The sequence below is a fragment of the Alexandromys fortis genome, unplaced genomic scaffold (assembly GCF_014885135.2).
Source record: "Alexandromys fortis isolate MF-2015 unplaced genomic scaffold, M_Fortis_MF-2015_v1.1 scaffold_12, whole genome shotgun sequence".
NCBI classification, from domain to species: Eukaryota; Metazoa; Chordata; class Mammalia; order Rodentia; family Cricetidae; genus Alexandromys; species Alexandromys fortis.
Genome location: NW_026067937.1, coordinates 6,845,499 through 6,870,193, shown reverse-complemented (window position 1 = coordinate 6,870,193; position 24,695 = coordinate 6,845,499). Strand labels below are relative to the sequence as shown.

General features: G+C 44.5%; 1 protein-coding gene across 3 annotated transcripts in view; it reads left to right on the top strand.

Annotated features, from left to right (window-relative positions):
- Nucleotides 1-24,695, top strand: part of Slc1a2 (solute carrier family 1 member 2) — a 112,568-nt gene that overhangs the window by 64,541 nt on the left and 23,332 nt on the right. For all 3 annotated transcript variants that reach the window (XM_050147123.1, XM_050147124.1, XM_050147125.1), the window contains 5 exons: nt 533-698; nt 5,283-5,409; nt 11,351-11,584; nt 16,855-17,049; nt 22,831-22,965. In XM_050147123.1, coding sequence (XP_050003080.1) covers nt 533-698; nt 5,283-5,409; nt 11,351-11,584; nt 16,855-17,049; nt 22,831-22,965 — 857 coding nt within the window. The remainder of the gene's footprint in view (nt 1-532; nt 699-5,282; nt 5,410-11,350; nt 11,585-16,854; nt 17,050-22,830; nt 22,966-24,695) is intronic.

The following is a 24,695-nucleotide window of genomic DNA, read 5'->3' as shown; positions in this document are numbered from 1 at the left end:
CTTCGCTGCCTGAAAGAAGGGGAAGTTTTCCCACCTTACATATGAATCACATGATCCTGGAATATTGGCAGCTGTCACCCCTGATGTCCAGATTCCAGAAGAGCCTGGTTTGGGGAGGACCGAAGGCCCAGGACAGGCTTCTGGTGATGTTGTACAGCGGAAGGAGTATCTAGCTAGGTCTCACAGATTGGAGAAGCATCAAAGTTGGACACATGATGTCATCCCCCAAGCAAGGTGTTATCACGGGAGGAAAAAGGGTCACATACCCCCCAGCTTCAGCAACTGCACTGCTTAGGGAGCGTAGGGTGCAAATAAATTTCACAAATCATTTAAGAGCCTTGTCAGTAGGACAGTTGCACCCTACTGCGTATACCATGAGCTAACACTCTGTTGAGCATAAACATAAACTATTTCTCACTTCTATTAGCCTGTTCTGACATTCCTGAGAACCCTAAAATATGTGGTTGGCTGGGTCATTGGTACCCTTTCAGACCACACCTCACTTTTATGCTTTTTCCTCCCTCTCCATTAGATTCAGACAGTGACAAAGAAAGTCCTGGTGGCACCTCAGGCCGAGGAGGCCAACACAACCAAGGCAGTCATCTCCATGTTGAATGAAACCATGAACGAGGCCCCTGAAGAAACTAAGATCATTATAAAGAAGGGCCTGGAGTTCAAAGACGGGATGAATGTCTTGGGTAGGTAAACTGGTTGCTGGTGTCCATCTCTTCTGTTGCTGACAGTGGCCAGTCTTTCGCTGTTGCCTTCTGCCCTCAGCTCTTTTCCCAAGCTTTCCTCTCAGAGGACGCAGTAACTCTGATGACCTCTAGGTGGCGCAGGAGGCTCTATCTGGGGAAAGAAATGAGAGTCATTGAGACTGAGCTGAGCCATGAAGGAAGAGGGACAGAAGGACGGGCAGAAGGGAGACCCCAAAGGGACATGGCAGTCGGAGATTAGGAATGGGAACAGGGGAAGGGGCTGACGCTTGTCAGGCGCATTCCTTGACTCTGTCTAGTGTTGTCAACTCACCTTATGGCTCTAATCAGTTTATGAAATAAGATATCCTTATCTTTGGTTTATTAAGAATTTTTTTTAGATGTTGCTGTGCAATAACACCTTGCTGGTTGCCCCATCCCAGCTTCCCATCTATAAAAAAAAATGCAAAGTTACCAGTATTGGCCAGCATTAGATTGGGGAACAAAGGGGCACTGTAGAGCATCGTGTTTAACTTTCTAGGATCTCAGGAACCCCTCTCCTCAAGCTTGCTGCCTTCTCCCCACCCATCCAAAAGTTCTCTTCATCTGGACAGATGTGGGGTTTAGGATTCAGCTTGTCTACCTCCTAGGCAAGTTGTTCCACTTCTCTGAGCCTCGGCAGGAAAGTTGAATGGCATTGGCATGGGTTTCATGGACCGGCCGTTGTAACTGTGGAATGAGCACATGCCCCGAGTTCTGTTCAGACAAGTTCTGATCATTATGAAAAGTAGATGAAGAACCGAGGAAGAACTCAACCAGAAAACATCTCACGAAGTGCGGGGGTGAGATTTCCCTCATGGGATCGGCTCCAATTTAGCCCAGTTTTACTACCCACTCAACCACCGAAGGGCTTCAGGCTGGGCCCACACACCTCAAATTTCATCACTCACCAATACTGTGATGTCAAGAAAATGGGACATTTATCCAGAAGATGGAAAGATAGGAATTTGTAAGCAAGGTCCTGCAAACAAGGTTTCTAAGGACTCAGGTGAGATCTGTTTAGATGAGTGAGCTCTGACATCCTGTCCCTTTGTCATCTCAGAGATCAATGCCCTTGTCTCCTTGGACTGTTATCAGGTAAACTTAAATTTTAGGGCAATAACAGTAATTTAGTGTAAGCATGTCCCAAGTGCCTGGGTTATTCTAAAACAAAGAAAAAACATTCATATGTATCTGGAATTCAGAACGTGATTGGGGTTCTGCTTGATTGATTTTTTGCTGTGCTTGGTGGTCCTTCGCAAAGGACATCCGTGTAGAGAGCGGGTGGCGGAGGAGCAGGCAGCTTTGTGACTGCTAGGCTGAAGTGATTTGTGTGTGTGTGTGTGTGTGTGTGTGTGTGTGTGTGTGTGTGTGTGTGTTTGACCTGGAAGAAAGCAGGCTGGATAGGAGAGAGTGAGGGAGGAGATAAACTGAGTGGGTTACCAGGCAACCAGCAATCAGCAAGCACAGGTGAATCAGTGAGAGGCCAGAGGTGGTTGGAGGGAGGAGGAGGAGGAAGTGTGGGAGGCCCTGTGAGGTGGAGGCTTTGCAGGTACGCCTCTCTCTCCCCACTGGAAAGATATCCACAAGCTTCTCGAGAGCCTTCTCAACTCTCTGCGCTCCTTCTGGTGCATCTTGACTTTAGATACCACCTCCTTGACAAAGGAAGCCCCCCTCTCCAGAAGATTGAAGGTCTAACAGGCTGATATTTTGGAGTGAATCATTTCGCCCTCGTCTTTTTTCCGGAGGCTTGATGAATTCTAGAAAGTCACGTGACCTTTGGCTGTGCCTGGGAGTTTCAAAACACTGGCAACTCGCTCAACCCCAACGACCAAGTCTAAGAGGGCTTTGTTCAAATGAAACACCCCTGTTCCAGTGAGCAATTTCAATTAGGCAATGTTTACCCAGGGAAATGGCAGGCTGAATGGCAGCATTCCATCCAAGTACACAGCAAGGCACTGTGAAGCCAAGGGAAGTTAGATTGTTGAGAAACTTCCCATTTGCCAGTCACAGCTGAATAAGGTTCTTTCCGTGGCCTTGCAAGGGCAGAGGTAGTGATTCTGTTTTTTGTTTTGTTTTTCTGTATTTCTGCTCTTTGATTTTTGGAAAGTCCCAAGGACTGAGTCTTGCAATACATGAAGATAGAGCCCAGGCTCTCTCTTCCACTTCTTCAAGGACAGGTTTTTCTCCTAAGAAACCCAGAGAGCTACAGTGTGTGGTGTAGCACACCTGTTATTCCAGCATTTAGAAGACTGAGACAGGAGGATGATTAGTCAAAGACCAACTTGAGCTACAAACCAATACTAGTCTCAAAAGTCAGCTAAACAGGTGAACTCCCAAAAGAACTCTGAATCCCCAACTTAACTCCAGTTGCTTAAGCCAGCGTCAACTGCTCCTTTAAAAATCTTCTTGTTTTGTTTTTTTATAAAGACATAAATACTAAAGTGTCTGCTCTCTCTGAGAGTCTTCATTCTAATTCTTTGGGACCTTAAGACTTTGTATATTACATTATCAACAGTATTAACTCAGAAATAATTGGAGTTTCTGCAGATGGACTCTTTGTCGTCATACCCTGCAAGCTGCCCCGCATGGGTGGAGGAGGAGTTGGGACCCAGTTTTCCATATTACTGTAAAATTAGTTCATTCTGCCCTGCGTTCAGTCTTCACTGAGCCGCATCTTCCTGGGGTCAATAACTCAACTGTGAAGTCACTAATCAACCCCTCTGGTCAAGAGCTAAGAGGGAAGATATTAAATTTCAGATGTTAGCCATCTCAATACAAGGGCTGCATTATTTTCACTAGAGCGAGATGGGATCCTAGCAAGTGTAGTTAACAAGGCTCATGAACGTTTGGTGTAGAGAAGAAGGGTGGCGTTGGGGGATGAGGGAAGAAAGGTAAAGTCAGAGGTTCAGGAAGAAGGAGTTTATGTCTAGGAGAATCGAATGACAATGCTGTGATTGACCCGACATAAACCAAAATTCAGGAATAATTGGCTGTAATAAGGAAAGACTTGAAATTAAGCCCTGGTAAACTGAGGCAGGGCAGGGTCAAGAAGAGGGTGGAGAGAGAGGACTTAGAAGATGGCCAGTGCCCCAGAATCAGAGAATAAGCCAAGTGAACAAGCAACGTTCTGTCAGTAGGAGGATAACTGTGACTAACACTCCACGGATGCAGTCAGAGCTAGGTCACCAAGACTGGGGTGGGTCAAGGGTCCAGGGGCGCATGCTGACAGCAGGCAAGCAACTGGACAGTAGCACTGGGTAGTACTGAGTCTACTGTTAGCCACATAGGGGGCCCAGTCTTTAGTGTGTGAGGTGAGATACTGGGGATGGGGTGGGGGTGAGAGTGAATCTCTGGAGATAGACTCCAGGCTTGGTCTTTGAGGATCTAAAGAACAAGGGCAGGTTTCCAGGTCCTTAGACAGGTGAAGACGCAAGAGGACTGGGACTGAGTGTTGGATTTGCTTCAGGATGGGGTGAAATGAGGCTTCTATCAAGAGAGAGGAGCAGGAAGCGAGCTCCTCAAATCCATCCTGCCTTAGGTTAGGATTGACTCTGGAGTCTGATGTGTGATTGAACTAGGATGGCAAGTAAAAAAGAGAAGATGGCCGAGAGGTAGGTGTTGACAAGATCTAACAATCGGCTCTACGTTCTGGCTTTATCGTCCTGAAACAGACTGAGAAAAGAAAGCGTGACAAGTTGAATTTTAAAAGAGCAATTAGAGCCGGGCGACGGTGGCGCATGCCTTTAATCCCAGCACTCGGAAGGCAGAGCCAGGCGGATCTCTGTGAGTTCGAGACCAGCCTGGTCTACCGAGCTAGTTCCAGGACAGGCTCCAAAGCCACAGAGAAACCCTGTCTCAAAACAAACAAACAAACAAACAAAAAAACGAAAAACAAAAAAAAAAAAGAAAGTGTTCTGCCTCACAGCCTCTCTCCATCTTTATAATCATGATACTATGTGAAAGTCATATCACTAACACAACTCACTGAAAAGTATGAGATGTGAGATTTTCTATGATTTTTGTGAACAAATTTTATTGGCTGGCATACCTGGAATTTGAAGGAGCAAATGCAGTTGCTGACCTTGATCGCTAGGTGGCTCTCAGAGTGCATGATCTGGTTTTGGGGGTGGGGAAACACTCGGGCTCAGGGATAGATTTAGAAAGGTCAATATTAGTTTCTGAACAGTGGTTGCTATTGTCTGTATGCAAAAATGTATATGCATCAGTGTGTCTATAGAATAGTCACTTGAAAAATTTATGGAATATATAATATATGGCATTGTAATAGTAACTTTGTAATAGTACTTAGAATATATATATACATATATATTGCATATGTAATAGTATGTANGGGGCGGGTGGGGGTGCCGGGGCATGGGCGGGGTGGCTTTCAGTGTGAAATGGGATGCTTTTCCCTTCTAACTTCTAATTTATTCAAGAGTGAGTGGCAGGCAGAATTGACCCCCTTTCTCTCATGCTGAAGAGTGAGGGGAAGGATGCCGAGACTTTGTCCTTTGTCCTGACTCATTTGTCGTTTGCCCACAGGTCTGATAGGGTTCTTCATTGCTTTCGGCATTGCCATGGGGAAGATGGGCGAGCAGGCCAAGCTGATGGTGGAGTTCTTCAACATCCTGAATGAGATCGTCATGAAGCTAGTGATCATGATCATGTGGTAAGTCTGCTTGCTCTGACATTGCGATGGTGCCAGGCAGAGCCCGGTCCCCAGAGGGCAGTAGCCTCCTCCCAGTACGAAAAGAGTGGGTGTGGACCAGAACGATACAGAGAAGGTGGAAATTCTCCTCCACTCCCTCTTGCTTCCCTTTCTTCCCACGGTGATAGTCACTGGGCCAAATCTGATGTGCTTGTCCTTTGACTTGAGAGCAGGTTTTATTGTTTCCCATGTTCATCCCAGCTCTGGCTCCTGTAACGGCATGCTATATCCTAAGGGACTTGTGCACCCCAGGTATTTCTCCCAGCTCAGAAAACTGGGAGTCTGATCAAGGTGTCTGTCTGTGTGATCAACTCCTAAACACATTCATCTGAATTGGGAAAGAAACAGCTCAGGGGAGAAAGAGGGAACATCCCAGGTCTCCTCTCTAGAGTATTGCTTTAGTCTGCTTCTTTCTGCTGCTGGAACAGCATACCACAGGTTTTTTTTTTTTTTTAAACCACAGGTCGGGGGACTGGCAAGTACAAAATCAGTCATTGGCAAATTTGTTATCTGGTGAGGGGCTGATCTTTGTGGACGATTCTTTATGTGTGCCATCACATGGTGAAAGAAATGAATGGGCTTCACCAAGGCTCTTCTATTAAACACTAATCTCATTTAGGAGGGCTCACCTCCAAGTGACCCATCTTCTAAACCACCGTTCTGAGGCTATGACTCAACACACAGGAATCTGGGGGACAGAACCATCCCAACTTTAGTAGACACCAGTCTTACTCATTCAAGTGCTGTCTAATCACTTCTAAAAGGTCCCCTTCTACACGTCCAGTATTAGGATTTAAACGTTTAAATAGGGGCAGGCAATATATTCAGTTCGTCGAAATGGCTAAGAAATTAAAACTAAGTGACGGAAAGCAAATTCAATAGGATGATAACATTCCATAACCTGAGAATTAAGAGAAATTCACAGTATCTCCCCGGAGCCAAATGTAGTGATGTATTTGTGGTTGAGTCTCATTAAAACTTGAGCAATGAGAGGCCAACTGGAGGCTTTGAGGTTTCAGTTCAATAAGATAACAAAATATTAGTTCTGGCATGTTCACCTCATTGAACTTTTGAAATAAGAAAGGATAAAGGGAGGGTGGTAAAATATGGTGCTCCCATCGGTAGTGGTTCTGGGTCCTCAGCTCCTCAGGCGATGCTAAATTTTTACGTATTTATTTGGTGAAAAACTCATTGTGAAGATAATATAATTTGTATTATTAGTATTGGCCAGCTGAAACTTGCTGTATAGCCGAGGAAGACCATGATTTGATCCTCCCTCTGAGTATTGGTATGCACCTCCATATCTGGCTTAAAAATTATGATCATTAAAATGTAAGCTGGAATGATTTTATCTTGCCTTGTGTTCAACTTCAATTAATATATTATTAAATTAATTTATTAAAAATTATCATCACTAAATCATAGCTAAGATTTTCCAGTTTTTTTCAATATGCTTGGTATTAATTAACTTTCCACGTTCACCCCTTTTCACCCTAGTAGTACCTAACAAAATAGATGCTTTCAGTAGCCCGTTTTCCAGATGCCAGCACTAAGCACAAAGGTTGCAGAGCTGTGTTGTCCAGCTGTGTCTAACTCAGTGTCTTTCCGAGTCCGAAGTAGATGAAATCTCAGAGCTTCTGGCTATAAGCTATGCGACCTTAGGCAACTTAGACCCATTTAAATTCTAATATTCTGATTAGTAAACAAGAATAATTGTAAAATCCATGTCATGAAGCTGCTTCGAGAATTGGGTAAAATGGTGACCCCAGTCACTGAAGCTGTTCTGTCCCCAAAGGACCACAGCATTTCTGCGAACAGGCCTGCGGTTATTCTGTTGCGACCATTCTCACCATCAATCTAACCCTTATCTCCCGCATCTCTGTGTGTATTAAGTCTTTAAGAAGTCTGAAAACCCCCTGGTTTTATTGAACACTCTATAACTTAACTTTTTGAAAATTCTTTAAAATTCTTTTTTCCAAACCCTGATAATCTTAAACAGGAAGCAAAACTTCTCATAGTCTTCCTCTACTAGAGAAAGAGGTATCTGCCCTTTCTTTGTTTCTACCACTTGACTACTGGTCCTCCACCAACCATACTGTTAAAGAGCCAGGGAGGGCAGCTTTCTGCAGGGCGGCCTCAAAGGGGATAGTGGCCACAGAAATGTGCTTTTACAGTGATGGAGAGGGGCTAGGCTCAGACCTAACCGTACTGTGAAGTTGAGCATTTATAATCAAGAGTCAGAGGGATTCTGCTAAGGACCTAGCAGGATTCTTGTTGAAGTCAGGCCAGGTTAGCCAGAAACCACATAGGGGGTGGTGGAGGAACCTGGCCATAGATGGACAGCCACACACTGAGGATACTGGCTAAACTGAGAACTGGTGGGGTTCTTTGTTAAAACAGTGTTTTAAAGGAAGGAGACAAATAGAGCCTAACGATGGAGGGACCTAACTAAAGTTTGGTAAAGCAAAGAACTTTTTTCAGTCCATTTGTTCTTTCACTCAATAACTAATCCTTTCCAAATTGACGATGATGCAGTGTAACAGTGAATACCGTAGAGGATTCCAGCCTTCAGGGACCTCACATTCTAGTGAAAGGCGGGAAGGGAACCAGACAAAAGGAAACAAACACGAATTCAGTTAGTGACACAGACAGCAAAAGCAGGGTGCAGGGTCAAGAGTGAAGGAAGTAGGCCTGAGTGACCAGGATGTGTGGGAAGAAGACACGGTCCAGACCTGACAGACAGCACGGTGAACTGAGAGGAGGCCTCTGAGCAGAGGGAGCCGGGAGGGGAAGGCTTCTGAGGTTCAGAACCTAGCTTTGGAGCCACTGGAGTGAGAATGGCTAAAATGGTGAAAGGAGGGGGTGATGGCGGAGAGGCAGGCAGGAGCCAGAGCCTCCGGGGCTCTGGGGGCCACTCATGGCTTGGGATTCATTGATTTGTGACAGGAAGCTTGGGGGGCACAGTGCCTTTGTACACAGAACGTAGAGCTGAGAAAACAACCCACCTGTGGGTTACATGGAATCGTTCCCCACCTCTGTCCTAATGACTGTGTCTTGAATTGGAAGCGGACCCAGTAATTACTGGGTGTCACTGGCTTCAGAACTGTTGGGTGGAGCCTGGAGCCTCTATTTGCACTTAATTATGGTCTTCATCGTTGCAACTCAGGCAGTTTGAGTGGTAGCCTTGGACTTTGGGCATTTCCCCCTTTCTTTCCCATGGACTCTCATCTACAGTGAGCTCATTCATTGATAGTGGAAGCCCAGGAATACAGCTCAAGTCAGGCGTAGGGAAGTAACGGCCGTAAGTCCAAGGGCAAAGTTAATATTCATCCAGTTAGGGGCGGGCAAGTGTTTGGAGTAGCAAGGGCCACTCCATATTCCGTCTTCCATATTCTCAAACTCTTACGCTTCACCTTGTGGCATTTGGTTAGTGTTCTCTATCTAGAATGGGAGCTGGTGTTTACCCTCTCTGCCCAAACTCCACCTGCTGGGTGCTCCTGCCTTGCCTCTCTCTAGCCCATCTGCCTTTGGCTCAACTTTCCTGCCCCCGGGGAATTTTGCAGCTGATCTTCTGCGGCGAAGGGCCTTGAAAACGTGTTTCCTCCATTCTGCAGATGACTTGACCTGGGGAGAGGAGTGGGGGGTTGAAAGAAAACTGACGAGCATCCCAAATAGCTCATATCTTTGTTTCTCTGGACAGCTTCAAAGGGTGATTGGTGTTGGGAAAAGAACTGACCTCTTGGTTCATGAAGATAAACCTTCAGGGCTTATAGGAAGGCATTAAATCCAGTTATTTACAGTCTCGGTGACAAAGTGCTGGCCTCTGGGGCTCCATAGCTGATTTATGAGATGTTGTGACTATAGGCACACCAGAAGAATATCAAATGACAAGGAACACGAGGGTTAAATGACATGACAGAATGCTTGTTTCACACTCCGATTAACTGTCTAGGGAAGCTGTCCCCAACCATGGCCAGCCTGCACCCCAGGGGAGAGCAAGAGAGGATCAGGCTGGAAGTTCCACCAGGAAGAGCAGAGCGACACTAACGCTCTACTCTGTTGCTGTCAGACATAGCCTGGCTCTTTCTGAACAAGGTTTGCTCAGAAGACCATCTGCCATTGGGCAGCCTGCGAGAGGGTGTAGAAAGCCTCATTAGCTCAGACTCGGATGAAGGGGCATGGACCAGGAGAGGCCTTGTTGCCCAGGTTTGTGCTATCTGACGCTGTTGTGAAAGTTTCCAAGAGTTAGGAATCCAACTGAGAAGGATGGGGGAGGGAATCCAGCATTAAGAAGGATGGGGGAGGGAATCCGGCAGTGTGTGCATGGATGCACATTGGTGCTGAGCTTCACGGCTACTTGGTGATGGCGGAGTCAGCCCCTAACCCTGATGCCCACGGCGGAAAAATGAGAATATGTCCCCAATGAGGTCCAGTAGTCGGTGAAAGGTTGGACAAAGTCCATGTTTTCTATATTTAAGGACTCTCATCTGCTCTCCACAGCCTTTCTTAAACTTAGAAAAGGACTGGAGCCAGGCCTGATTGAGGGAAGGAAAGGAGGGAGGAAGGGAGGGATGGAGGGAGGGAAGGAGGGAGGGAGGAAACAGAATCTCACCTCTGCCCCCCCCATTGGAATCCCTATCTGGGGATTTTATTTCCTTCTTCGTTATTCTCAAAAATATGTCCTTAATTGTTAATGAGTTATAAATCTTCCTATAAATATCTTATTCCAATAGACACTATCAGAGTGTGAAAAAATTCATGCCCAGCAGTGCTTCTATTAAATAATACTAATGCTGGTTATTATTATAATTAATTATAATAGAGAATAGTCTCAGACGAGCAAAAACCAAATCAAGGTGAGAGAGTTTTCCCACGAAGGGGAACAGAACAGTTTCTAAGCCCTCTATAAGATAAGGACAGCAAACAAATGTCAATATGGCATTATTGGTATATGGTAATTGTACGCTTACCTACAAGGAACTGGGACGGTGCACTAAAGGGAAGCAGTTTGGCTTGGTAAGAAAAACTCCAAGGTCTGGGCTTTCAGAAGTGGGGATGGTTCTCCTTCTGGCTTTGTGGGTTTGGACTAGTGATTCTCTTTTCCAAAGGACTGTTTCCTTAATTACTAAGTGGTAATACTGACGGGCAGCTTTTAGGGTTGTGGTCAGGTTAAGTGAGGTTCTGAGTGTGCGGGCCCTGCTATATGACTGAAACACAATAAGTGCCAGCATTATTGCTGTTCTGTGGGGAGAAAGGCTTTCCGGCTTAAAAGTCACCAAACTACATTTCTCTAAATGGACTCCCTTGGTTCGGGGACTTTTATTTTGGCAGGCCCCTCTCTCTAATTCCTTCCATTTTTCCTGGTTTCTCCATCATTTTAAATATATTTCCTAACATCCAATATTTAAAAAAAAAAAGATGGACATTTACAAATCCCAGTTTGTACATTTCCAGAAAGTTCCTCAAGTTAGTCCCCAAATTCTAGGAAGGAATTGAAGAACAAGGATGTCAAACAAGATTCCAGAGGCATTCATCTCTCTCAGCCTTCAACTCAGTGTTTGCAGAAAGATAAGCTCGAAGCCTGCCTCCTTTATTCCTAGAACTCACCGTAGCAATAAAATTTGCCTTTGCGCTTAAATTGTCAGAACATGCGTCACACAGTCCATAAAACAGTTAAGCCGGTCAGTTCAAAGTATTGAATCTTGTGCTCACCCTCAGCAAAGCAGTGTGTGTGTGTGTGTGTGTGTGTGTGTGTGTGTGTGTGCAGAAAAACAAACAAACAAATATAAAAATAAAAAGAGGGAGGGTTTTCCTCCAGGTGCAGTCCCCAGGTGGGATTTAGGTCATGATTCACTAACTTCCCGACCTCTTCAAAGCCATTGTTTCCTTTTCTGTTTTCCAGGTACTCCCCGCTGGGTATTGCCTGCCTGATCTGTGGGAAGATCATCGCCATCAAGGACTTAGAAGTGGTTGCTAGGCAACTGGGGATGTACATGATCACAGTGATTGTAGGCCTCATCATCCATGGGGGCATCTTCCTCCCCTTGATTTACTTTGTGGTGACCAGAAAAAACCCGTTCTCCTTTTTTGCTGGTATTTTCCAAGCCTGGATCACTGCCCTGGGAACAGCTTCCAGGTAGTGAGCGGGAGAAACCACCTTTCTCCATGTTGGTTCTTTTGTTCTATCGGCCACTTCCTGTCTCCCCAGATCTTCCCTAAATTCAGTGAGAATCCCTTTCACGTCATATGAAAAATATTTTCTAGAAGGTAAACACTTTGAACTTTGGGCTTGTCCTGGGCAGTGCCGAAGCTTCTGGTCAGCCTGGCTGGTTGGCAACTGCACTAGAAATAAAACCTCACAATAAGTTTGGGTGGTTGCATGGTGTGAATTTGCCTAATGAGTTACCTGAAGCACTAATGTAATGTAGACTTCAGTATTATTCAGAGGTCATAGCATGATGTCGTTCACTTAACACACTACCTGTAATTTAGAAAATGTTATTATGTTTTTTTTTTTAAAAAAAATAGCTCTTGAGGTTTTCATCAATAATTTTTCAAAACTGGGAGGATCAACTTGTTTTGAGAAAAGATGTGTCTATTTTTATATTATGTGTATGTATAAGTGACTGCACACGTGCACACACACACACACACGCACACAGAGCTCTCCATCCATGCCTGGTACCCTTAAAGGCCAGCAGAGAGTCTTAAGCAGTTGTGTGCTGTCTGATGTGGGTGCTGAGAATGAACCCAGGGCCTCTGTACAACCACAGAGCCATCTCACCAGCACTAGAAGGACCAACTCTCACAGGGTAAATGGTGATTTTTTTTTCCTTTCTAACAAGCAGAAACCAGCTAATACTTTGACTTTAGCATAAACCTCTTACTGGACAATTCTACCCTAACTTACCCTACTCAAATCCATCTTAAATGATTGTGACCTTGCTAGAAAGTCAGCTCCTGCTTCATTATCTACTCCTAGTACCTAGGAAATCAATAGTGACCTCAAACATAGGCAACAAAAAATAATTTTTGAATATAGTCTTGAACCAAAGTTAGCAAAAAAAACCAACAAAAACTCGTTTAAAAAATAATAGAATTGTAGAATTTTAAAGACTGAAAGTTTTACTCTTCAGACTGAAATTGATGTTTTACTTCTGACATCTGTCTTGGCATCATAAAACTGAGCCCAAGATCATAACTGAGAGTCTAGCATATGCCAACACCTGCAGTGGAAGGCCACCAGGGCCAGCTGCTGAGCCTGTGTCCTGCTAGTGAGGTCCCCACTCAGTGGCATAGCATGGCTGGGGGGGTCAGGCAGTCAAAGTTGCCTCAAGTGACCCAACAGCCACATGGGAAGCCAAATTATATTTGCATATTGCAAGCCAGCAGGAATTCAATAGGAATAGAATGTGATCTTTCAGAAAAGGTTCAAATGTGAACAGTACTGGGGACCAGACTCAGCATCCTGTTTCCTGAGATAAAGGGAAACACTTCAAACTTTCCCTTTTACTTCCTTATGCTTTAAATCCTCTGCAGATAAATGTCTGTATCCATGAAAACACTTCTCTTCAGAGAAAAAGCAACCATTTACCCCCAAATAGAAACCAACCTTATTTATCTTTATTCTTGTTATTTGATCATAAATATCTCTTTAGTGACAAAGTTCAGACAGAGAATAAAATTTTGAGGAAGACACTGAGCCTCACCAGACAAAGTAGGTATTCAGATAATAACAGTATGCAATGACCTTGTTTTTTTTCTATGTATATATATATGCTGCTCTTGAAACTTCTATTTTTTTCCATGGGCCAAGAGATCATGAAAAATTGTCTATTAATATAATAGATTTTTGCTACTATTTTTGTGAACTTTATTATAGTGTACAGGAGATGAAAGGCTGGGGAGATGGCCTAGCAGTTAAGAGTGCTTGCTGCTCAAACTGACTGTCTTTGAGAGAGTCTCTCCCCACCCACTCACCAGAGCTGGATAGTCTGCATCTCTGTTGCTTTGATGGACCTGGGTTTTTGTTTCGCAGCACCCAAATGGCAGCTCACAGCCACCTGTAACTCCAGCTCCAGGGGATCCAACACACTCTTTGTTGTCTTCCCTAGGTACCAGGCATGCACGTACATGCATGTGGACAAAGCACTCAAGCACGTAAAATAACATGAAATACTAATGAAGTACCTTACTCTAGTGCACCCTGTGTGCAGAGGTGTCAATCTGAAGCACAGCCATTAAACAAGGTGCACCTCTGTCAGGCTCCCTCAGGACATAGTCTCGACCTAGCCTTGCTGAGTCAAGGAGTGCACACTGGTAGTGTAGGGATACATCACCGGTCAACACAGCAGAAAGTCCAGAATTTAAGGCCCCCACTGACTGTGTTTGAGAGGGAGTCTCTCCCCACCCACTGACCAGAGCTGGCTAGCCCGCATCTGTGTTGCTCTGGTGCATTCCAGTCTTATTGATGGCAAAGCTACTCAGCAGATTTGCATGTATTTGATTACAGGCAAGGGAAAACATCTTTTTTATTTCCTATTGCCTTTTCCTCCCCATTCCTTGCCTCTTGAGTCATGTGTGAGACAGCTCATTGTTTTCCTTTGTGGATATTCATCCTTTCCTGGATGGCTTTCAGACTTGCTTTATGCATGCAAATTATTAACTCTTCCATCACACACGACAGCTAAGAAACCTCCGCACTAGACATCTGTCTTGAAAATAAATAATGATGATTGATACTGGGAGGTTTTTTTATATGTATACATTCAAAGCTGTAAATACTCTTTTATTTTAGAAATTCAATTTTGCTAAAATGTTTTTTCTATATGAATTATAACATAATGCTTCACATTTTCCTAGTGCTCTCGTGAATTTTGTCATTAAATTGTTTAAAAAATTATTATTACTGTTCTTTTGAATAGTCAAGCCATTATCCTAGTAACTTTAAGAGGCGAGACAAATCCTAAAGAAATATGTTTATCTTAAAAAAAGCCTCAAATGTTAGACCCATTCCCCTCCCCTACTCCATATTATAGGGAGAAAAATATGGTTTTCATCTTCACTTAAAATGTGGTTTTTGCCTGGATGTGGAGTTTCCCTTTCTTAAAAGGCAACAGGCAAGACGCACATTCCAAGAACTGAGTCATGGTGTCTTTCCATAATGGGCACAAGGGGGAAATTATCCAACACCCAGCAACAGCCCATTAAATGCTGCTCTGCCTCGCTCTACTGAGGGCAGACTGGCCAGTTACTTCTCACATCACTGTAATGAGACACTGGCAGAAACAACCTGAGGAAGAAAGGTTTGTGCTGGCTCAGGGTTTAAGGAGACACAGTCCACTACAGGGCGGAGGACATGGAAGCTGGAAGAGGTCTGTTCACAATAGCAGGAGCTCATGATGATGCCTTCTCCTGGTGCCAATCAGAAAGCAGAGGTGGGGCCAGAAGCAGAGCCAAGGCTAAAAGCCTCAAGATCCATCCATCTGGCCTATATCCACTTAAGCCTTCCATCCCAAAGGTTCCAACCCGCCCCAAACAGGGCCACCACAACAACCATAGCAACACTGAGGGTGGCTGACTGGCATTTCTTGATGGACACAGAGTCTGGTATCAGAGAAGTTCTCTGGCTTCAGTGAATGCCATTAATCATAGGAAGAATCTCAAGTATTAGACATTACTATTAGCCACATCCTAGGACCTCTTCGATGGGAGCCGGAGAGCAGTCATTGCTGGAGTGCCAGTCTGTGCGCACAGGAAGTCACTGAAGATCTCAAGTCTTAGTTGGGTTTAGTGGAGGTTATGTGGATTTGGAGGGCATACATAGAAAACCTGCTCAGTTGAAGCCTAGGAACTGCTTTCATGCTCTGCAAACCATTGTCCCAGGCTCTCTGTCCAGAATCCCAGGCACCAAAAAGGACAGAGTAGCCATTTTAGATCAGTTATGGTATCTGGGAAACCTTTGAAACAGTCCCAGGAAATGGGGAGATGGGGGGGGGGGAGGAATACAAGGACACCAGCTTCTAATTCCAGTAGCTGAGGCAGCAAGCCAGGAACATGATATTTCCTGCATGCAAATGAGAACAAAGGCTCACTTTTTCCTTGGGCTTATAAGGCCTTTGTAAAGGAGACACATACACCCCCTGGCCCAATTAATTGGCTTCTCCTACCCCAAGACCAGCAGGAAACACAGCAGAGCCCTGGTCTGTAACCACAAAGGATGTTTTGACAGCTTAAGGTGTGGACTTTGGTGTCTCTTATTTTATAGCTTTCAGATTTATTGGTCCAGAATAGATCCTGGGACCAGTACATGCCTAAACTGACCTTTTCTCCCACCGAGAAACCGAGACCTTTGTGAACTTGTCTAGTCTTGTTGAAGCCCCAGATGTAACTAGCATGAGGGTTTAACTCTGACTAAGGTTTGAAAGCACCTCAAATACTGCTTGCAGTGGAGAATTTCCAATTCACTTACACAGGACAAAAGCAGTCAGAGCAAGACAAACCTCAGCACAGCCCCATGCTGTCTGGCTCTTTTGCTTGATTTCAGCATTATTTAAACTTTGAACAAGTCCACCCAATCTCCTTCGCACTACCGTCTAAAGCTATGTAATGTTCTGGCCTTGAGGAAGCCTTGTTCTCTTAGGTGTTCTTTCTATTTTAGAAGATGTAGGACTATGCCAGATCTTCTCGCCTCTAAGGGCGGATCCTGTGGTTGGATCACCAGCCCAAGCCTGGGAGGAGTGAAAGTGAAGTCACTCTTCGTGGCCTTTGGCTACAGATCACATGATTTCCTGCCCTGTCCTTGTAGAGACTTAGGGCTGGCTGGTGGCCCTGTCTCTGGGAGTTTGACTGTATGTCAAGTTCCCCAGTGGATTCTTTAAAGCTTGGATTAGTGATGGAGGGTACACACCATGTTTGCCCAGCGTTCTCCAGATGAGTAAGCCCCACGCAAGACAGTTCCCAGGGGCTCGGTGCAGTCCAGGCCATCATTTTGTTGGAACAGCATTTCTGGCATGAAGTTATGGGTCATTCAGAAATTCCTCATTCTATTTTGCTGTTGACAGCTGATTGCTTTCTGACATAATTCTTTTGCAGCCCAGTTCATGTGCACAATCAGATGTGCTCGAAGATTTGTCCTAAGATGGAAATTGGAACTGAAGAATAGAGGACTTGGCAGGCACTGGGTAGCTCTGAGGAACCAGAACCAGCTAAATATTTCGTTGCCTATCAGCAGCTTACTAAGATTGAATTTAAACTCCCAACTCACTTAAGAACAATGTTTCTAGTTACTATTTTTGGCATGTCACACTGATTAGAAAACAGGGCAAAAATTTGCCTTGTCATTCTGGTCTGGGCTTTGTCCTGTCTCTAAAGCAGTCTTTCTGTCTCTCTCTCCTCTGCCCCCAGTGCTGGGACTTTGCCTGTCACCTTCCGTTGCTTGGAAGACAATCTAGGGATTGATAAGCGTGTGACCAGGTTTGTCCTCCCGGTTGGAGCAACCATCAACATGGATGGTACAGCCCTTTACGAAGCCGTGGCTGCCATCTTCATAGCCCAGATGAACGGTGTCATCCTAGACGGAGGGCAGATTGTGACCGTAAGGTGAGCAAAGCGCCCGCGGAAGGAACAGAGACACCTCCATCTTCCTTGTTCTCATTCCGTGTGAACTCCACTTGACGGAAGCTGCTCGAGTTTCCACTCCAGTGAGGCACAGTGAGGGAACGACTGGCAGACTTCAAAAGGGGAAAGACTGTGACAGGAAGGGAAGGGGCTAGTGGTATATTGCACAAACCCACTCACGTCACAGCCCAGATGTGATGTGACCAGTTAGTTCATTCAGCCAAATGTGATGTGACCAGTTAGTTGTATGCTCATTCAACACACAAGGAGAATTAGACTTGGAAGGCTCTAGTGGCTTGTCCCAGGCTGTACGACTCGTCTGAGCTGGCATGGCTGTGGCTGGGGTGACATTTACTAATTTGGGGTCAATTATCCTGTCATTAAAATATGTTCCCTTCTGAGTAGGTTAGCTAGCTCAGTGGATAAAGGTACTTGCCACCAGACTTCAATCCTCAGGCCCAACATAATGAAAAGAGACAACCAAATCTTCTGATCTCCAGACATGTACTGTTTGCACACATAAATATGCAAGATTGATATTTTAAATATGCCTTTTTCAATGTTCCAAGGCATGGTGGTACACATGATGAGCTACTGAGATTCCTCCGTATGACATAGGACATGTTAGTGTAAATAAGTAGCACACAATTGTGCTTTCACTAATGCGTTCATTTATTGCCTGTATTTACTATTGTTTTGACAGTGAGAACGTGGTCCCAAGAGGTCATCTAAAATGTGTTGCTTCTCCATAAACGGAGATATTATTTGTAGGTAGAGCCATTGATGGCTTCAGCCTTCAAACTGTCCAATGTTGTGCTCACATTATACTATGAAATCATTTTAGTATCATCACTGCTACTTCAACTAGGAACTTCTGTTAAACTAGGAGCCAGTTCTCGGCTTTAGTTAAAATAAGAAAACACAACAAAAAGCCAGTGAGCTTCCTCCTGGTCCCACTTAGTCCCACTCCCTCTCACAGTGTCTTGAATTCCCATCTGCAGATGAGGAAGGCACTCAGAGTTGAGGACTGTTGAGTTGGCAGTTGGTGGGCTGAAGCCAGCTGGGAGCCAAGCTGTTTGTTCTGTGATGTGCTGTAAAATAATTAGAATGTTAGTGTCTTTCAGACAGGTGTTTTCCATTTGCTGGTCACACCACGGCCCTCACCACCCAGACCTGGCCTTGTCACCTACCACCAGTGCCTGTCCCTTTAAGACGTTTAAAGTGATTACTTTGGGATGTTGTGAATTACGTTCCCTTTCTCTCTCAGATTCTGTGAGATTGGTAAATACAACGGCTAGGTGGATCGCATTCTGTATAATTACTGTAGTTGCAGGCAAAAGAAAATCCAAAGAACTGTAACAACTACAGCCCCATGGATTCATTTTGAGAAAAGATTAGATTGACAAGGAAATAGCTTTCAGCTTCTAGAATGAGAACTCCAGGCTTGTGGCGCCCCTATGGTGGCCTTCTTCATATCACACCTCAGACATTCCAGCAATCTGCAAAGGAAGGATGGCTTTTGTCCCCATAGCTGACCCCTTAGGCAACCTCTTTGCACTCCCTACCCCTTCCCTTTCCCTAACTCAAATGCAGCCCTTAGAATAATGGTTTTGTTGGTCTTGTCTTCACTGCATGTGAAGAAGCCATGTCTTTTGTGTCCAGATTCACACAGTGGACTTTTCTGCCCTTTAAACCCTTGACAATAAGGTCTTCTCTACCCTAGAATGACAGCTGGTGTGAGGCCTGCAGCTTATTCTGTAGGAGGCCTTTGGTGGTCTTAGGATCACTTTAGGTGACAATCATAAGAGTCAGGGAAGGGGGGTCCTTTGTATCTGATTCTCCCCATGTTGAGCTTCTTGAAAGGTCGGGCTCAGGCACTGGAAATTGAGATTTTCATTGTTTTAGGGGCTGACACCCCAAACACCCCAGAGAGTCTCCACCGCAGGGCCCTGCCTCATTTATCTATCTGGGAGTCTTTTAGCCAATATAGAGCTATTTTTGTTGGGTTACTAGTTCCTTCCATTTCCTTACAGCCATTCCAGAATATTTTAATGAACATTCCATACACATCAAATCTTGGCTGAACAACTAAGTAAGAACAAAATGAAACCTTACCAGGCTTAACATATGACTTGGAAACACAAATAAAACCTTGTGAAGCCATCTCATCTGGCGGACGAGGAACCTGAGACTCAAAGACTCCAGTCATCCAAAGGATGGCTAAAATTCAAGTTCCCAAATTTGGATATATTTTTCTGCTTACTAAAGATTAATCTGTGGCCTTTGGGGTGACTTTAGAAAAAATGGGTAATGGGGTCTGTGTATCTCAGCTGGTGAAAATAAAGCATGAAGAAAGAAAAGAACACTTTCCCAAGATCATGTTTATAAGTGGTGAAGCAGGACTTGAACCCAGGCCACCTCAAAGTAGGTCACACTGCTTCTGCTATAATTGGCATATACTATTGGACTGCCTTTGTGTGTTGATTTATCTGACCTTACAGACACCTTTGCTGTATATGCTAGAGTAGAACTTCCATCTTCCTCATATGTACCACAAAGGCAGCAGTCACAGAATCCAGGTGGCTGGGAGCATCATATATGGCACATATCACCCTATCAATAAAGTCAAATAGCAATCCTATCATAGCAAGTGAAAATGTGGCTATGGCATATTTAATTTGAGTACTACAAATTAACCACAATGAGAAGCCTGCCTCAGATCAGAGTATCAAACATGGATCTTGTCCTAATAGATATCACCTGAGACTTCCAGCTTCCCATGCTTAAAAACTCTTAGGTGAAAGGGCTTCTTGCCTTAATGAAGCCTTTGGCCAAGCAATGATGGCTTCATGATCTTTCATTCTTGGTCTTGACAGCAACCAGGCTTATCCTCTAGTGCATACTGTGAGATTAAAATTAGAGCAATGACTAAGTGATTGGAATTTCATTGGCATTACATAATTTAATCTACTTATTTTATATTAACAATGCTACTGTTGGGAAATTTCACTGAGCAATTGGATAAGATTGGCCATATATGTTTAAATCTTGACCTCTGGGCAAGTTAAGTCAAATCCTCCTTAATTGTAGACATCGAAAGGTCTGCCTCTACAGGCTCCCACAGGGCGTATGTACAGTTCTTTGCCTGTTAATGTGTCTGGGGGAAAAGTAGCCAAGTCTAGCTTTACATTGTGCTGTTGTGTAAATCCTTCATTTTCTCTTTTCCCTCGTGTATGAGAGCAATGACCAAGAACTTTATGTATATTTAGTAAGTCACCGACCTCCCAGGGTCATCAAGAGTCAGCATGCAACAGTATCAAGCAGAGGAGTGTTCAAATCCCAGAAGACCACATTGGATCTTAGTGGCCCTAAGTGACCCCACCCATCCAATCCCTGGTTGTCTTCTGGTGAAATAACATACTTATGTACCTTGCATGGTTATTGTGAGGTTCCGCTTTGATGTTGTATACATAGAACTTGGCACAGCCTCCAGGAACTTGCCTCTGGAGAAACCAGCCAGGGAAATGGAATATCAGACAAAACAGAACAGGCCAAGGGACCAGGGGCAGGTTGGGCATTCTCTAGAATACTATCTGTAGGAGGGCAAAGTTATTGTTAACATTTGACTCCTAACAAGAATTTTATGTACATATAAGACTTTGTTTCACAGAACCAAAAACTAGTTAGATCGAAATGGCCACAGTACTTGTATGAGTGACTCATGACCAAAGCAACGGATGTTGTACATCAAACAACCAAGGCTAAGGATGACTGGAAGCCAGGAATCCCCTCTTCCCTTCTGTTCTGTTCTTACTGGGGAAGGTCTGAGGATTTCCAGCTGTTGGGGCTTCAGGGAAGTTTTGCTCCCACAACTCTTGATAAGAATGACAGTTTGTTGGCTAGGGGGTTGCGATGTGCCCAACCTCTCTTAAGTGCCTTTGCACTTACTGGTTCCTAAAAGAAGAGTGAGATCCCCTCTTCACTCCTTTGCACAGATGTGGAAGTCAAGGTACAATGAGATGCAGTTGCCCAAAGTCATACGGTTGACAAGTGGCGGAGCTAGGATTTGAACCTAGGATTTTTAAAAAAGAAAAAAGAAAGAAAAATTAAAAAAAAAGTTACTATACACCATTTGCTGTCTCAAATGAATTCAGCCATGGAGTTCTCTAAAACCCAGCACCAGCGCCATGTTGGTGTGATAAGGAAAGGGCACAGACAAGTTCTGTAGATTACACCATGAACAAATATGCCAGCCCACTGGAGCTCCAAGGACCTTCATTTCCCTCACGTCCCTCCCAATTATAGGTCTTTGGGTCCCAGGCCTGGTCACATTGATGGCCTGACTTGGTTAAAGCCTTCTGAGAGCCTGGTGTTTGGGGCCTGAGTACCTGTTCTAGAAACATTCTAACGTTTTAACTCCGAAGCAAGCAGCCCCCATTTTCGTCAGCAGTCACAAAATCGCACTGGGGAGGCTTACTTTAAGAAACAACATTCTATTAAGAAGGGGCCGCTCCGATTCCCAGGAGATGGCTTTCTTGATAAACACAGGGACCTGAGTTCGATCCTCAAGCCCACATAAAAATACCAGGCATGCGGTGGTGGCGCACACTTTTAATCCCAGCACTCGGGAGGCAGAGGCAGGCGGATCTCTGGGAGTTCGAGGCCAGCCTGGTCTACAAGAGCTAGTGCCAGGACAGGCTCCAAAGCTACAGAGAAACCCTGTCTCGAAAAACTAAAAAAAAAAAAAAAATACCAGGCATGGTGGCAAGTATGCTTCCTCCTAGTATTGGAGCGTGGAAGGCAGGCAGGTACCTGGGACACAGTGGCTAGCCAGTGAGTTCTAAGCCAATGAGAAGCCCTGCCTCAAAGGGAACGGTGGTGTCCTCCAAGATGGCATCCAAGATTGTCTTTTGCCCTTTATGTGTATAAACTAGCAGGAATATGTACACCCCCAAACACCTAGGCAATAAAAAAGGAAAAGATTAATTGTATACCATGAAATAAAATCAAAAAGTCACTGCCAGTTGGTGAGCTTCAAGAACCCTCTGGTATGTAGACAGGACACTTGAATCCAAGATTAACCTTTGAACTCTGGGGAGAATTCAAAATGGTGCCAGCTATGCTCCTGATGTTGCTTGAAACGTTGATGGAAAGTGCTTGAGAAATTTCCTTTTATTCCATTATAGTTACGTGGCACCCTCTTTCTGAATAATGTCTTTTCCAGCCTTGGGGGACATGTCCCGGCAAGTGAAGCTGAATGTCTCCTGGAATATGCTGATTGCTTCCCCTGATGTCCACTCAGTCGGTTCTGAATATTTTCTAACCTCAGCTCTCGTGTTAATATTGGTAACGATCTCCTTAGACTCTTGCCACGTCGTCCAAAGCACTCACAGACACGTGGAGGCGTAAACAGAAATGAATGCGGTTGTGTTCCTGCAGGAGGGCTGAGGGTGATTTATTTCTTCATCGTTAATATTTCCATGCCTGTTTTAGAACTTCGACCGCCTTCACACTGTATACCTTAGGCTAATTGGGCCTCACAAAGGGGATGCAACTCCAATCCATGAATTATATAAGTTTTCATTATTGTTGAGCTCAGTTCCTGGATAATAGTATTTCACATTTCTTCCTTGGAGAAAGAAATAGATTTTTAATGACCATAGGAATATTGGAAGATTTTTTTCTTATCTATCTGTAAGATTGCCAAAGATAAGTATGCCAAGACTCTTCCTTCCACTGACCTGGCTCTCTCTGTCCTTGCAGCCTCACAGCCACCCTGGCGAGCATCGGTGCAGCCAGTATTCCCAGTGCCGGGTTGGTCACCATGCTCCTCATCCTAACGGCCGTGGGCCTGCCAACAGAGGATATCAGTCTGCTGGTGGCGGTAGACTGGCTCTTGTAAGTGCCTGTGGGCCGGGTACTTCTGGGGATTGTGAGTGCTGCCTTCTAGGAGTAGACAGGTGACAAGATTGTAATAAGACTTTAGCCAATCTCCCTTGGTAATTCTGTGTGTCCTCCCTCTCCCCTCTCCTATAAAAGTTATTATGTCTACATTTTCATTATTTTATATTTTACCACAAGGTTTATGGTTTGTCGGCAAGGTTCCAGCGTGTCTGTCTTCTGTGGAGGCTACATGGTGTCTCACTGACTCCACTTTCTTTCTCCCAGCATTCAGTTTAGTTCCTCCCAGTTCAACTCTGCCCTATCACAGTCCAAAACAGCTTCTGTATTCATTAACCAATAAAAGCACCACATATACAATACTTCCCACATCATCTACACAGGAGGTCTAAAAGATTAAAAAGTAATTTGAGGGCTTGTAGTCTAGTGGGGGAGGCAGATGAATCATAATACAAAAATAAAATATAGCAATAAAATATAGCAATGGGAGGATCTTGGGCTACAGCTCAGTCGGCAGAGTGTGTGCCTAGCTTCGAACTGCATACACCAGGCTACATGGTTGATAGCTATAATACCAGCACAGGGAAAACACAGCTGGATGATCAGGAAGTCAAGATCATTCTTAGCTACATAGTGGGGTTGAGGCTAGCCTGGGCTATGGGAGACTCTGTATCAAAAAGAAAATGTATCAGTAATGGACCATCTAATGATATATGCAAAGAATCTCAAGACGTTCTACTGAGTGAGTGGAGCCATAAACAAAAGAATGTGCACTGTGTAACTGCATTTACATGAAACTCCTGGGGAAAACACTATAAGCCATAGCTGTGAAAAGTTATCGTTGGTTCCCTGGCATAAGAAAACTTTGAGGAATGATAGAAATATCCAATATTCACAGGTGTTTATATTTGTCATAACTGGTTGAACTACGTGCTTAAAAAGTTGGTGCATTTTAATGTACATAAGTTACAACTAAATAAAGCATAATTAAGACAAGATACAGTTAAAAGCACAATGTTGAAAAGAGTTATCTATGTCAGTCTAAGATGAAAGGGCAAACAGTAGCTATCAGAAAGCAGTAGAAGTGGTTGCTGAACTTGGGTGCGCGCTACGTGTCTGATCCTGTAACAGGCTACGCCAGTCCTGAAGGTTTGCTGTTGTCATTGTCATCCCGAGGGTCAGAACTCTGAGGCTTGGACTCAGGAATGAACAGAGATTTGACCCTAGGCCTGCCTGCTTCTGGAGCCCTTCATATTCTTGCTCCTGGTCAGATTTAAGTTTCAGAAGGCAGGGCTAGCTATGCAGAGTCATACTGATAGGAAGCCCAGAGCTCCTTGGGTGGAGGAGAAACAGGACATCCCTATCAAAGCCATCTGTGCAAAAGCATGGGGCTACACACTGTGTGGAGACTTACGTGATGGAAGGTGAGGTAAGGCAGACAACACCCTTGAAGACCATGTAGGGAGGTTGAATCCGACTGTGCATTTAGCCAGGCTGCATTTCCCAATGAAGAACATTTTACTAGTGTAGAAGATTCATAGCCCATTGATGTGGGAGTGATTTCTTATTAATAAAGAAACTGCCTCGGCCCTCATAGGACAGAAAATTAGGTAGGCGGAGTAGACAGAAGAGAATTCTGGGAAAAAGAAGCTGAGTAAGAGTCGCCATGATGCTCCCACTCCAGACAGACGCAGGTTAAGATCCTCTCTGGTAAGCCAGCTCATGGG